This window comes from Symphalangus syndactylus, chromosome X, assembly GCF_028878055.3.
Source record: "Symphalangus syndactylus isolate Jambi chromosome X, NHGRI_mSymSyn1-v2.1_pri, whole genome shotgun sequence".
Classification (NCBI taxonomy): Eukaryota; Metazoa; Chordata; class Mammalia; order Primates; family Hylobatidae; genus Symphalangus; species Symphalangus syndactylus.
The window spans coordinates 155,166,819-155,181,078 of record NC_072447.2 but is presented as its reverse complement, the minus strand read 5'-3'; the positions used below and the strand labels follow the sequence as shown (position 1 = coordinate 155,181,078).

General features: G+C 46.5%; 1 protein-coding gene across 4 annotated transcripts; it reads right to left on the bottom strand.

Moving 5' to 3' along the window:
- Positions 1–7,663: 7,663 nt before the first annotated feature.
- On the bottom strand, positions 7,664–10,725 carry LOC129476140 (melanoma-associated antigen 3-like). 4 transcript variants are annotated; one of them, XM_055268779.2, is made up of 3 exons: positions 10,624–10,725; positions 8,755–8,820; positions 7,664–8,674 (listed from the first exon to the last, which is right to left on the bottom strand). In XM_055268779.2, exon 3 carries the CDS (start codon positions 8,607–8,609, stop codon positions 7,665–7,667), a length of 945 nt encoding a protein of 314 aa, XP_055124754.1. In that variant the 5' UTR covers positions 8,610–8,674; positions 8,755–8,820; positions 10,624–10,725; the 3' UTR covers position 7,664. The 4 variants fall into 4 exon arrangements, with proteins under 4 accessions (XP_055124754.1, XP_063491206.1, XP_055124755.1 ...); XM_063635136.1 differs by lacking the exon at positions 10,624–10,725 and adding an exon at positions 10,379–10,466; XM_055268780.2 differs by lacking the exon at positions 10,624–10,725 and adding an exon at positions 9,654–9,750.
- Between the last annotated feature and the right edge of the window lie 3,535 nt (positions 10,726–14,260).

The window sequence follows — 14,260 nt, the reverse complement described above, 5'->3', positions numbered from 1 at the left end:
GGCATCATTTCTGAGGGCTCTGTTCTGTTCCATTGATCTATGTCTCTGTTGTGGTACCAGTACCATGCTGTTTTGGTTACTGTAGCCTTGTAGTATAGTTTAAAGTCAGGTAGCGTGATGCCTCCAGCTTTGTTCTTTTGGCGGAAGAAGTTGAATCTCTGAATAGACCAATAACAGGCTCTGAAATTGTGGCAATAATCAATAGCTTACCAACCAAAAAGAGTCCAGGACCTGATGGATTCACAGCTGAATTCTACCAGAGGTACAAAGAGGAACTGGTACCATTCCTTCTGAAACTATTCCAATCGATAGAAAAAGAGGGAATCCTACCTAACACATTTTACGAAGCCAGCATCGTCCTGATACCAAAACCTGGCAGAGACATAACCAAAAAAGAGAATTTCAGACCAATATCCTTGATGAACATTGATGCAAAAATCCTCAATAAAATACTGGCAAACCGAATCCAGCAGCACATCAAAAAGCTTATCCACCATGATCAAGTGGGCTTCATCCCTGGGATGCAAGGCTGCTTCAACATACGCAAATCAATAAATGTAATCCAGCATATAAACAGAAACAAAGACAAAAACCACATGATTATCTCAATAGATGCAGAAAAGGCCTTTGACAAAATTCAACCATGCTTCATGCTAAAAACTCTCAATAAATTAGGTATTGACGGGACGTATCTCAAAATAATAAGAGCTATCTACAACAAACCCACAGCCAATATCATACTGAATGGGCAAAAACTGGAAGCATTCCCTCTGAAAACTGGCACAAGACAGGGATGCCCTCTCTCACCACTCCTATTCAACATAGTGCTGGAAGTTCTGGCCAGAGCAATCAGGCAGGAGAAGGAAATAAAGGGTATTCAATTAGGAAAAGAGGAAGTCAAATTGTCCCTGTTTGCAGATGACATGATTGTATATCTAGAAAACCCCACTGTCTCAGCCCAAAATCTCCTTAAGCTGATTAGCAACTTCAGCAAAGTCTCAGGATACAAAATTAATGTACAAAAATCACAAGCATTCTTGTACACCAATAACAGACAAACAGAGAGCCAAATCATGAGTGAACTCCCATTCACAATTGCTTCAAAGAGAATAAAATACCTAGGAATCCAACTTACAAGGGATGTGAGGGACCTCTTCAAGGAGAACTACAAACCACTGCTCAATGAAATAAAAGAGGATACAAACAAATGGAAGAACATTCCATGCTCATGGGTTGGAAGAATCAATATCGTGAAAATGGCCATACTGCCCAAGGTAATTTATAGATTCAATGCCATCCCCATCAAGCTACCAATGACTTTCTTCACAGAATTGGAAAAAACTACTTTAAAGTTCATATGGAACCAAAAAAGAGCCCGCATCGCCAACTTAATGTATTTTTAAAATTCTCCTGAGACTCCCTCTTTGACCCATAGGTTATTTAGGAGCATATTTTAAAATTTCCAATATTTGGGCATTTTTCAGATATCTTGGTGTTTGGGTTTGAGTTTAATTGTATTGTGGTCTAAGAAGAGGCTTTCTATTATTTCTATTCTTTTCCATTTGTAAGCTTTGTTTGATGGCCCAGAATACCATCTATCTTGGGAGATATTTCATGCACACTTGAGAGGATTGTTTATTCTGCTATGGTTGAATGCGGTGCTTTTCTTATTCTTTTATTTAGTCAGAGTAATTAATGGTGCTTTTCAGGTCATCTATATCATTCCTGGTTTTCTGCTTACTTTTTCTCCTAAGTACTGAGAAACAAATCAAAGAGTTTTGAGGAATGTTTAGTCCCATGAAACCACAACCACAGTGAAGGTGAAAAATATGTTCATCATCCCCAAAAGTTTCTTCCTGTCTTCTTGCTGTCAAACCATCTCTTCAGTAGAAGTGATCCAAGGTGAGCAGAAGTGAGCATCCACCAACCAAAGAGCATTTTCCCTGTTAACAAAGGCAGGTAGGCACAGAGAGCAGCAGTTGCTTTCACACACAGGCAGCATCCAGGAAGAAAACCAGATCAATTGTGTCACAGAAGGAGAGCTTTCTGGCCTGGACACAGGCTGTCGCTCCTTTTCTTGCACACTGCCAGTCCCCAAGTCTGGCTCTGCCTTCCTGGCCTCCCTGGCTCTGATGGGCGATTCACACCACCTCACCATATCCCCCCACTCCCTGCAGACCTAATTAAGGGCCTTGGCACTTTCTTTTGTTGACTTGGTGTTTCCTCAGCATATATTCAATAAAAGTTTTCTGTAGGAATGAATAAATGCGTGAAATGAATGAAAGTACCAGGTATGGGAATTCTTTGGTTCAAATTATGGAGTCTGCCCCTCCTGGGCCTCCTGCCTACATGAAGAAACCCACAGTTCCTTCACCTGTGCTCACTTGAGTTCAGAAATCCTGTGGAAACTACCACGGAGAGGGTCACGGCAGACGCCTTCTCCCCAGGCCCAAACACTGTCACGGAGGTGAGGATGCTCCCAACAGGATGCTTCCTGTATTGGACCCCACACGTCCCCATCAGTTTAACAAGGAAAGCTGCCACCTCCACTGCCTTGCCATACAACCTGCTCACGTACACACCTTGGTCCAGCCCCAGCCCACTACCCGAGACACTGTCAGCTGGCCACATAGGCCAGCGATCACTGCCCTAGGACACCTGTCCCCTTCTGTGCCAAGGGTTCAGAAGCCACAGAAGTCTATCTGAGACACAGTCGCCACCTGGAACATTTTCAAGGCACGTCCACAGCCAATCCCTCATCTGCAGAGTCTGAGCTGACTAGTCCCAGGGCACTCTTCCTCCCATTTCTCCTCCGTGCAGCCCCACTGCCCCTTTCAACTGCCCATCAGCATTCCGAGCCTGTCTCGGCAGTTGATCATCAGTCAGCAACCCACTCACATAGCCCAGCCTCTATGGAGGGTCCCCAGGGGATAAAACACCAGCCCCCAGCAGGCATGAAGACAGCTCCCACATCTGGGAGGCCGGTGAAGGTGCAAAGGACCACTGGAGTGTTCAGGTGAGGTAGCTGGCCCAGAATGATGCAGGGAGTCAGCCAAGCTCTTCCTGAGAGAGGGAAGGGGATTCTGAGGGCGGGAAGGTTGACCAGCACAGCCCTGGTGCATTCAGCCAACAGGCCTGCCCACTCAGATCACAGGGCCCCCTCCAGCTGGTGATGATGTTGCCGGGATTTCCCAAGCCTATTCCTATTCATTGTCCTGTCCTCCCTCCTCCCTTCCCCCTTCTCTCCCTCAGGCCCCTGACCCCACCGGCCTGAAGTCTGGATTTAGAGCTCGGAGTTCCAGCCTGCCTGGGGCTCTGTGGACTTGGTTTTGCATGTGGTCTCTCTCATGGACGCTAGCAACGGCTCTCCCCTGGATCCTCCCTCACGGGCTGAGGGTCTCCTGTCTGCTCTCATTACCTGGCTTCTCTTCAGTCTGACCAAATCCTTCTCAAAGCAGAGAAGAAATGTCTTGTCCACATTTCAGAATTTTAAATCAATTGTGATTTTTATGAGAATTTGAATTGGTATAGCATTTTCGTAATAACATTTTAGAAATATTTTAAATGTTAAACTATTTTCACCCTTTCACTTTAACCCAATGTCCATGTTAATATATCCTTCTTATAAGAAAACCATGTTTGCCTAAAAATTCATATTCAGAGATGTTGATTTTATTGTATTTATCATATAGCAAATGAGAAACAACTTATATGTCCATTAGGAAGAAAGAGTTTAATTAATTGTGGTGCATGCCTGCTTTAGAATTATAGAAAGTGGTTTCAAAAGTGAGATAGATCTACTTATCTTATCTATGTATCTGTCTGTCTGTCTGTCTATCTATCTGTCTGTCTGTCTGTCTGTCTATCTACTGTTGTGGAAAGATCCTACATCCATTTAATAAAGTGATAAAAGAATATCAATATGTATATCATTGTTCTTGTATATTAAATAAAAACAATATATTGTTATAGTTTAGCTGTCATTGAAAAGCCTAGAGTCAGCAGTAAAATAATATACAGCACTGTTAATTGTGGTGACCTCTGAGGGGGTGGTGGGGGTGGTGGGCGTTGTTAAATGTGGAGGAGATTTGTAAAGGGGAAAATTGTGAATTATCTGCATTTCTATAATTTTTGCAATAAGAATATATACAATACTACATTTTAAATAAAAAATATTTAAACCGGACAAACAGAGATACTAGCCATGTCAGTGTAAGTAATTGCTAGCCATTGCAACAGAACAACCATGAATGGCTTGCCACAACACAAGTTTATTTTATGTGCAAATAAGTTCTGATGCAGTTTGCCAGGAGCTCTCCACTCTCACAGGACCCAGGAATCCAAGCTGCTTCCACCTTGTGATTCCATCATCTCAAGATGAAGCTGCCATGTTTGCTAGTGAAAGCGGAGAGAAAGCGTGGAAATGGCACACTGGCTCCCACATGCCTGGATGTGACAAACAATGCTTCTGCTCCTATATTGGTATAAAGGAAATATCACGTGACCCATCCTAACTGCAAGGACTTTACTGTTCCCATGTGTCCAGGAAGGAGACAAAGACAAAATGTGTGTGAGTACTATACCCTCCCCCATAAACCGTTACATAGTAGGTGCTCAACGAAAACGACTGTGATTATCTGGTATTACACTACCCTTCTCATTTCTAGGAGGAGTTTCTGAGAAGGCCAAATGTGCCGTGACGTTCTCCAGCTTTTTCCAGGGTCAAATATGTGACTGATGTTTTCAAATATACGATCCCAACTAACTGCCCAAGAATCTTGAAAGTCTCAGCAGGAAGCCTTCCCTTTGCATGACCCTTTAATCCTTAGTAGGCTGAGAATCTTTCCTCCATTTGATTCCCGATCAAAATGTTAACCTGTGAATTTCCGCTACCCTCCACAAGCCTGAACACCTATCGGGTGCCTGTAGGCACAATAAAGGCCAGTATTTTCCCATGGAGCAGGTAAACAGACAAGAAACAGAAGGCTGCTTAATTATTCCTCTTTCATTAGAGTTGACATGTTTTCAAGGAATCGTTTTTAAACTCCTGGAGGACTCCAGAAATTTAGGAATTCAGCCTCAGTAAGTAGATGTTCGTTCCACTGGGATTTCCCAAGATTTTTCTCATCTAATACTCATGAGGGATGGTTTGCTCTTTGACCATTTATCTGTGCATGTATTCAGAGGCGAATTCCAAAAGGACGCCCTGTGAAAGTCCGAATTCAAGTATCAAGGTGGTTCCAAATTCCTCTAACTTCAGGGTGACATCACACAAGAACCCTTAGATAATATGGCAAAACAGACTACTCAGCCGTTTCAGAAAACAATTAGAGAGTGTGTTGAAGACAACCAGAGTGGTAACCAGGTGTCTAAACGTCACTGTCCCCATGTCAGTTTTTATATCAAAAGGATTGTTGATATCATATGGCTTCCTGGGTGAGAGATGGGACAGCCAGAGGACTTCCACAGGGAAAAGGAATGCTCCCTGTCAGGAGGTGAGCAGGGGATTCTGGGCTGTTCTGTGGGGACCAGTGAGGAGCTGATCAGCAGGCCAGGTAGGTTCCGGAGTCAGACAGGACACATGGAAGTGACCCGGGGAAATGTGCTGTAATTCTGAAAGTGCTGGGGCTGGACAGAGATGAACACATCTTGCCAGTGTCAGCTCTCAGGGAACCCAGCGCACACCAGCCCCAAATGGTGTTTGAGTTTCATTGTCGCGTTCTCCAGGCCTGCTTCATTATGCTGGCCTCAAGGTCCTCCTTCTTGTCACCTGAGAGACATGGCGCAGTGCTGAGAAGAAAGATGAAGTACCTGTCAGGAGGTCAGCCTCGGGCTGGGAGAAGTGGGAACAGCACGGGCTCTAAAGGAATTCAGAACACGGGACTGGTTCCAGCCCTGTTCCTTACTAGCCACTTGATCCCGAGAAATACCCAGGAAATACCCTGTTTTTATATCCCAATTTAGAAACCGTATGAGCCTTGGATTCTTCATCTGTAAGCAGATGTGATAAGGCCTGTCTAGTAGGACAGTTGGAGTGTATGCAACGCAGGTGAAGCACCTGGCTCCGGGCCTGGTATAAATTAGAAGTTTAACAAATGGCGGATGACTGTTATTTCCAATATTTTTTAACCCGAGGCCCTAACACTCTGGGATTTTGTTGTTGCTGTCGTTGTTCTCCAGGACTTACCAGAGAATATACAGCTCAATAGGACATGGAATAATTCGCCCAAGAAGGAAGCTTCTTCCATAAAATTCAGTTAAGTATTTCCTCTCAGAGAATGCACCTCAAAATTTGGGTGTGCAGGAGTTTTGCCCAGCCAGGTGCAGCTCAAAGCTCCCATAATCTGTGTCAAAGACCAACTGCTTCTCTCTCTCCCAGCTGCTTTCCCACCCAAACCACTATTTTCATCCATTTTGTTACCATCCAAAATCTAGCCCGTGCTTACAATTGGTCAAATTGCACTTGAGATAACCTAGCTAGAATGCCTTTTTAATGGAGTCAGCTCTGGCTCTCCCTGCCCGGCAGAAAAGCACCTGGCCAGTGGCTTCTGGGCCACCCTTCCCGGGAAATTCAGCCTTATCGCTCAGGAAACCCTTGCAGATGATGGGTGTCCATCACCTAGATCTTGGGCTGTGTTCAACAGCAGTGGGACAAAAGCAGAGGACACCTTCCATTCTCTACCTCTGCCTGAGGTGGAGATTCCTCTCTGTTCATCCCCCATTCGAAAGAAACTGCTCAGAGTTGCTTTCCATTCCAGGCTTTTCTCTGACACTCTGAGAATCTGGCTCTGGACCCACCCAGCTTCATTAGAGTCAGCTCCTTCAGAAGGAACTGCAGTTTCCCAAAGCCCAAAATGCCCCAGCTCAGGGCACTGACACTCCACAACTCTCACCTGGAGCCCCACACCCTCACCCCTCTCTTGCATTTCCTCTACATCTTACAGGACTTCTCACCACCTTAACTATATGACTGCAGCTCCTAGACTCTACAACCCTATGGGTGGGCGTGAGTCTGGTTTACCTCAGCATCCCCACTACTAACCCAGGGCCTTCCACAGAGCAGACGCTGAGTGAATGGAAAAGAAACAAGCCAGCAAAGAGGAAGAATTATTTATTCAGATTTAATTTCACTTGCATTCTCAAAGAAGTCAAGGAAATCCAGGATTGCATATTTGTTTAATTTTGCAGAATAGATTGAGGTACAAGGCAACAATTAACTATCTTTTGATTTCTTGAGTTATCTCACGTATGTTATTGCTAATTTGCTCACAATTTTAAACAAATACTTTTTCCACTGCTATTATTATGTCACAATTCACAAAATGGAATGGATTTCCCAATCTGAATAAAAGACAAGACTCTCACTCCTAAACTGTATAAACAGCACTATGTGTGACTACTGTCATTCATAAACCTGGATGCTGAAGCTCATTCAACCATCCGTTAAAAGGAACATTTGAACAATTCCAACAGGAAACAAAGGTCAATCTCAAAGTCATCCAATAGAACAGAAACCCACTACTAAGAACGCTGACTGCTCGCTTGAAAGAGTGAAGAATGGGCCTCACGTCACACGAGGCAGTGGAAACTAATGGATGGGGCCCTGGAAGGTGCACGGGCCCAGACCCCCTCCCACTGGCCCCCACTGCAACTTGTGCTCAGACTCACTCTTCCCCCTCTCTCAAAGCCCATTCATGCAGGGGTGGGTAGGAAATGTGAGGTCCTCCACTGATCTTTAGCATATGGTGCAGGACTTTCACATAGCTGGTTTCAACGAGGGCCCTTGGACCCCACAGGAACTCGTAGCATGCAGGATCACTGCCGGGCACCTGCCGGTACTCCAGGTAGTTTTCCTGCACCAAATCTTGGGTGAGCAGCTTCTTGGGATCCTCAAAGATACCGTCTTCCCTCCCCTCAAACACCTCTAACACACTCAGCTCCTCCCAGATTTTCTCCTCAGGGGCACAGTCGCCCTCTATTGCAATTATGGCCAGGACAATTATCAGGAGGCCTGTCTTGGGCATGATCTGATTGTCACCCAGCAGGCCATCATAGGAGAGGCCCAGGCAGGTGACAAAGATGTACAAGTGGCCGATGGGGTCCACTTCCATCAGCTCGATGCCAAAGACCAGCTGCAAGGAATCGGAAGCTTTGCTGAAGATCACAGGAAAGAAGCGCTGCCAATTTCCGACGACATTCCCCAGCATTTCTGCCTTTGTGACCGGCTCCCTGGCTCGATACTTGAGGAGCAGAAAATGAACCAACTCAGCCACCTTCCTACAGAGTGCTGCTTGGAAGCCGGACTCCACGTCGGGGAAGGTGCTCGGCCCCTCCTCTTCTCGGTTGCTGGAGTCCTCATCGGATTGGCTCCCGAGAGTATAGTTGATGGTAGTGGGGAGGCTGGAGGCTCCCTGAGGACTCTGGGGAGGATCTGGTGACTCGGCAGCAGGCACCTCCCCCAGGGTGACTTCCACTAGAGTAGAAGAGGAGGAGGCAGCCTCCTGCTCCTCAGTAGCAGGAGGCTGTGCACCCACCAGGCCCAGGGCCTCTCCTCGGGCCTCAAGGCCTGCTTCAGGACTGCAGTGCTGACTCCTCTGCTCAAGAGGCATGATGACTCTGGTCAGGGCAGCAGGTGGGAGTGTGGGCAGGAGCTGGGCAATGGAGACCCACAGGCCTGGGGAGAGAGGGAGTGTGTGAGAGACCTCAGCTGAGAACTGAACTGAACCTTGGAGGCTCTAACAAAGGCTTACTTACAGATCTTCTCCTTCAGTGCTCCTCCGGGGGCCTCTGGTCCTCCATGTCAGCCTGTCCCCTCAGAACCTGAAGGAGGAAGTGAGAGGGCACCTCAGGGTACAGCCGGCCAGCGCATGCTGAGGCTGCAGGACTGAAAGCATTGAGGGTGAGGCCAGGCGCTCTGGAGTCCATGTGTTCTGGGACAGGTGGGGCCCTTGGTTTGAATCCAAGGCAAACCTTCACCGTTGGCACTATCTGAGCCCCCTCTACTCTGTGACCTGAGGACACTGCCTCAGACCAAGTCCTCACTGCCTTGTTCCTGGAGCTCCTGATTCCTGGGAGATGAATCCATGGGCCCCCAATGTGCAGACAGCAAACGCAGCCACGGATTCCCAGAACTGTCAGGAGGGTTGGCCAGACTCTGTGAGGTCCCCACTCTGCTGGGGTAGAGGGTCCCCTCTGTGCTCACTCAGGGCCCTCACCTTTCTCCTTATAGGGCCTAATCCCTCCCTTCTGCTGGCCTGAGAATCTCTCATGTCAAGAACTCACATACCTGATATGGTACAGAAAAACATGAGGGGACCCACATCTGGCCATACATTCCCAGGTCCTCCCGGGAAGGACAACGAGAGATGTCCAAATTTATGGAAGTCCATATGCCCTGGGTGAGGAGACTGCTTGGTCCTCACCTCCACTCCTAGCAGGGTCTGAGAGCCTCCCTCTACTGCCCTGAGTGCAGCCCCCTCAGACCAAGGCCTCCCCTTCCCTGACATCAATGATCCTGGGATAATGGAGGGACCTCAGCTGACAGCCCTGCCCAGGCTCTCTGAGGTAACAGCAGGAGCAGGGCAGATTTTTATGGGGCCCGCAGTCCGCATTCTGTCCCAGGGGTACCCTCAGTCCTCCCTCAGGCTCCTCACCGGGATGCTTGGCAGATCCTAGGACCACTGCATCTGTCCACCAGATGGGGGCCCCTTGGGGGTACGCCTTGGGCCCTGCAGATCCTGGGATTCCTCCCTCTGCTGACCTGAAGTCCCACTCTTCAGACCACAGCCCTCAACTCTCTTGTCACCCTGAAGGCGCAATGAGCACAGAGCACATTGGCCACTGTGCCCAGCATCCCCCAGCCCAAGGTTGCCACTGATCTGGACTCCAAGGTCCCCTCAGTCCTCCCTCTTCTTCCTCCCCATGACTCCTCAGAGGGCTGGGCCCCAACCCCCTGCTGAAGTGGGTCTGCATCCCTAGGATTCCCATAGCCGAATGAAAAGGTGCCTCAGTTTGAGACAGGGGTACAGTGGGCCCCTGTCGTGGCATGGTGGGTCCCCTCAGGACTCCATTGTCTTCCAGGAAAGCCTGGGCCCTTTCACTGCTTCCCAAAGGCCATACTCGCGATACCGAACCCCTTCCCTCCCTTAGCCGTAGACGTGAACCTCAGGACTCACGTGCCCGGCCGCCATTCCTGGAGCTTCTGTGACTTGATACCAGGGACGAAACCCGGATTCTGCCAGGATGGCGGTGGGGGTGGGGATGGGAATGGGGAATGGGGGTGGGGGATGGGGGATGGGGATGGGGTTGGTGCTGGGGGATGGGAATGGTGGTGAGGGTGGTGGTTAGGCTGCCCTCAGTTCCCTCTCAGGGTCCTGACCTTGATTCCTGGCACAGCGTGGGCCCTGACCTCTTCTAACCAGCCTTGCCCTGGCCACATTAAGCTCTGTCCCCAGAGTTCCCTGTGGCTAAAGTGGCAGGGGTTGGCGGGATGAGGTAGTGGCGACCCAGCCTGGAAGTCCTCCCCCGTGGGGTGGTCCAGGCCTGGCAGCAGAGGCAGCGCTGGATTATTTGAGGCCCTCTGTCTGAGGTGAGGCCCGCCTCAGTCCTCCCTCAGCGTCTTACCTTGCCTCCTCACCGAGCCTGGGCCTGCTTCCCTCCGCCGACATCACGCCGTTGCTCAGGGCGAGAATCTCGCGGTCTTCTGACGCCCAGTGCGCAAGTCAGTGGCGTCACATCCTGGCAACGGTACTTCCCTGAGTTCCGGGCAGGCATGGAACTGGATTCTTCCTGGATGGGGATCTGGATGCGGGTGGAGGTAAGCATGAAGATGGTGATGGGGCAACGGGTAAGGATTGGGACGTGGATCCTGAGGCTGTAGATCCTGGTGGGGTCGGGGGAGTTGGGGGTGGGAGGGGCCTTCGGTCATCCCTCAGGGTCCTGAAGTTGATGCCTGGCTGAGCCTGGACCGCCATGCTCTGCAGATTGTTTCTACTCCCCTCGGACCAAGTCTCTGACTCTGAGTCCCCCTGAAGTGGCATTGGGGGAAGGGGTGTGGTCTGGGTGACATCATTGCCTGCGTTTACCAGGGCTGACAAGAGGAGCTGAGCTGGATTCTGTGGTCCCTCTATGGTGGGGGGTGGGGGGCGGTGTGGACCCTCACTCCTCACTCAGGAGGGTCCTCTTCCTCACCTCCGGCTGTTGGATGAAGTGATGGGCAGGAGATGCTCAGTTTCTGTCACCTGTGAGCATTTGCACAGCTGCACCCCTTGTAGAGAATGCCTGCGGGTCCCAGGCCAGGTGTTCCCTGCGGGGCGGCAGCTCCCCTGGTTGTAGTAACCTCTGGGAGAAGACGCACACCTTCCCACCGGGGCTTCTCCCCAGCCAGAGCTACACTTGGCAAACCTTTGGTCCTAAATGATTTATTCTCTGAATCGAAGAAACAGGGTTTACATTATCTTCCAAGTATATGTGTAGGTAGCAATATATATATATATATATATATATATATATATATATATATATTTATTTCTATGAACTAACACCTACCCTTAGTATGCATGAGTCATTCTGATATCCTATTCTACTCCTATTTCAGTCATTGTGTTCTGTTGAAAGAATTTTTTTTTAAATTTAATTCTTCTGCCACTATGTTGGTTCCAGGTTGTTATTAGCAGAAGTCTGGAGTCATACTGCCTTAACCAACCAAATTTTCCTGGTGTCCTGCTATTACCTAGGGCTCTTGGCATCGTGTTTTCAGGGGCTGCCTCAGATTGTGCAATGAAGTGAAGTGGAAAATTTAAAACTTTTATTCTACCCATTCTGTCATCTACCGTGTAGGCAGGCTACAAACCTCCCCAACATCCCTGCTGCTAACCCCCTCCAACCCACACTGCAAGTGCCAAACACAAGTACCAGCTCAACACAGTCTTCAGTCTCACAATGGGCTTTCTCTGTTTTGTTATGTAGATTTTGTTGCTGATATTGGTTTTTTACTTACTGTTTCCATTCTGTCATTTTCCAGGTTTGATTTGGGAAGCAGAGCACAGCAGCCCAAATTTGTTGTAATGTCGGCGGCTACAGGTAAGGCACTAAATTGTAAATAATTTAAGCCGAGTTTACATTTTTACACTGTTGTGTTCCCCATGAATGAATATGTTATACTCCTCTATGGATTTCAAGCTTTTTTTTACCTGAATATGTCAGTACACTTCGAGGGTTGTCTCTATAAAGACCTTATACATTTTTATTAGACTTCTTTTCGGGCAATTCTTGAATTTTGTTGTTATTGCAAATGGCATATTGTCTATTAATTGTTGTAGTTAGTTATTGCTTTCGTGAGGTGAAGATTTTGATTTTGCTCTGGTAATCGGTTGCACACCTCGTTCTGAAGGCCGATGCACTCGGATATTCCACATACCTTTTCCTTTGAATTTTCAAAATCGATAATGGTATTATCACTAAACATTACATGTTCTTCCAACATTCATACCACTTACTCATTTTGGTACTTATAGCTCTTTGTGTCTCAATCCTGATTTCAAACGTAGCGGTAATAGCCTACATCTACTTCTCGTTCCTGACGTGAATGATAGTTACGTTTCACATTTAAGTATGTTTGCTGTTGATTTTAGGAAATGCAATTTCTCTTTGAATATAGGTTAAATACTTTTTTTTTTTTTTACCATGAACTCATATTAAATTTCTTTTAAAAGCTTTTTCTGTACCCGTTGACACAATCAAATTTTTTACTCCTCCATTTCGTATGTAAGGAATTACAATGAAACCGTTTTTTTTTTTTTCCCTAATGTTAAACCATATGTTATTTCCTTGGGCAGAGCCTGTTTATTCATTTAATATGCTAGTAATTTACGTAGAGTATTTACTGCTATGTAAGGGAGCTTACTTAATGTGTGTTTTTTTTTTTCCATCAAGGGTGGGATGTGGTCCTCATCTGGTTTTTGAATCCAGGAGGGCTAGTCTGGGAGAATGAATTGAACAATTGTAAATTGTTTTGTATGTTCTAGAAGAGATGAGATAAGATAGTGGTTAGTTTTCCCTGATCATTTGGTAGATTTGGCCTCCAATACTGCATAACCTGGAATGTTTGAAGGTGGCTTGAGCTTTGAATATTGTACAGTTTCAGTTTGTATAGTTTAATTAAAGTTTTCTTTTTCTTTTTGGATCAGTTTGGTTACTGATTTATTTTATTTCTACAAAGTGGTCAGTTTCATTTAGGATTTCACTTTTAATGGCATATTTATCATGAAAGAAGTTTTATTAGGGAAAGCCTTCACACATACAGAATAATAGAAACTAATGTAATGAACCCAGGATACTTGATACCCAGCATGAACAACTTTAAATACACAGCAAATCTGGTTCCAGTTAGACACTCGCCTATCTGCATATCAGCTTCTGGAATAACGTGGAGCAAATCTAAGGCATTATACCATTTCCTCTCTAAATAATTCAGTATGCATTTTTAAAAGATAAGGACGTTTTATTAAACAAAATCCCAATAGTTTTCATATCTGAAAAATTATATAAATGATTATCAAATGTTGAACTATTTTACATGCTTCTCTGGCTGACTTATACTTTATAAAAAATATATTTCTTTGATGGAGTACCCAAATATGGTAACATTCCCCCCACTTGCTTCACTGTGGAGGTTTCATACATGTATAATACAGCTAGGTTTGTGTGTGTGTGTAACATTCTACATTCTGTCCCATGATTCTCCAACTTCTTAAGTTACTTTTAGGCTTTACATACATTAAGCTTCACTGTTTGTGCTGTAAAGATCTATGGGTTTTGACAAATGCCTCGTGCCATTGTCTTAATCCGTTTGGGCTTCCATAACAAAAATAGTGTAGACTGGGTGGCTGATAAACAACGCAACTTTATTTCTCACATTCTGGAGGTTGGGAAGTCCAAGATCAAGGTGCTGGCAGAGTTCATGTCTGGTGGAGTCCTGCTCCCTAGTTCATAGACAGTTGCCTTTTCCCTATGTCCTCACATGGAAGAAGGGGCAAGGGATCTCTGTGGGGTCTATTTTATAAAAACACTAATCCCGTTCATGAGGACTCTGCTCTTACGATCTAGTCATACTCCAAATACCCCACCTTCTACCAAATACCATCACCTTGGTATTTCAGCAGATGAATTTTGTGGCAACACAAATACTCAGATGAAAGCAAGCATGCATCCACCATTACAGTATTACCATAGTAATTTGACTGCCCTGATAAATCCCTTG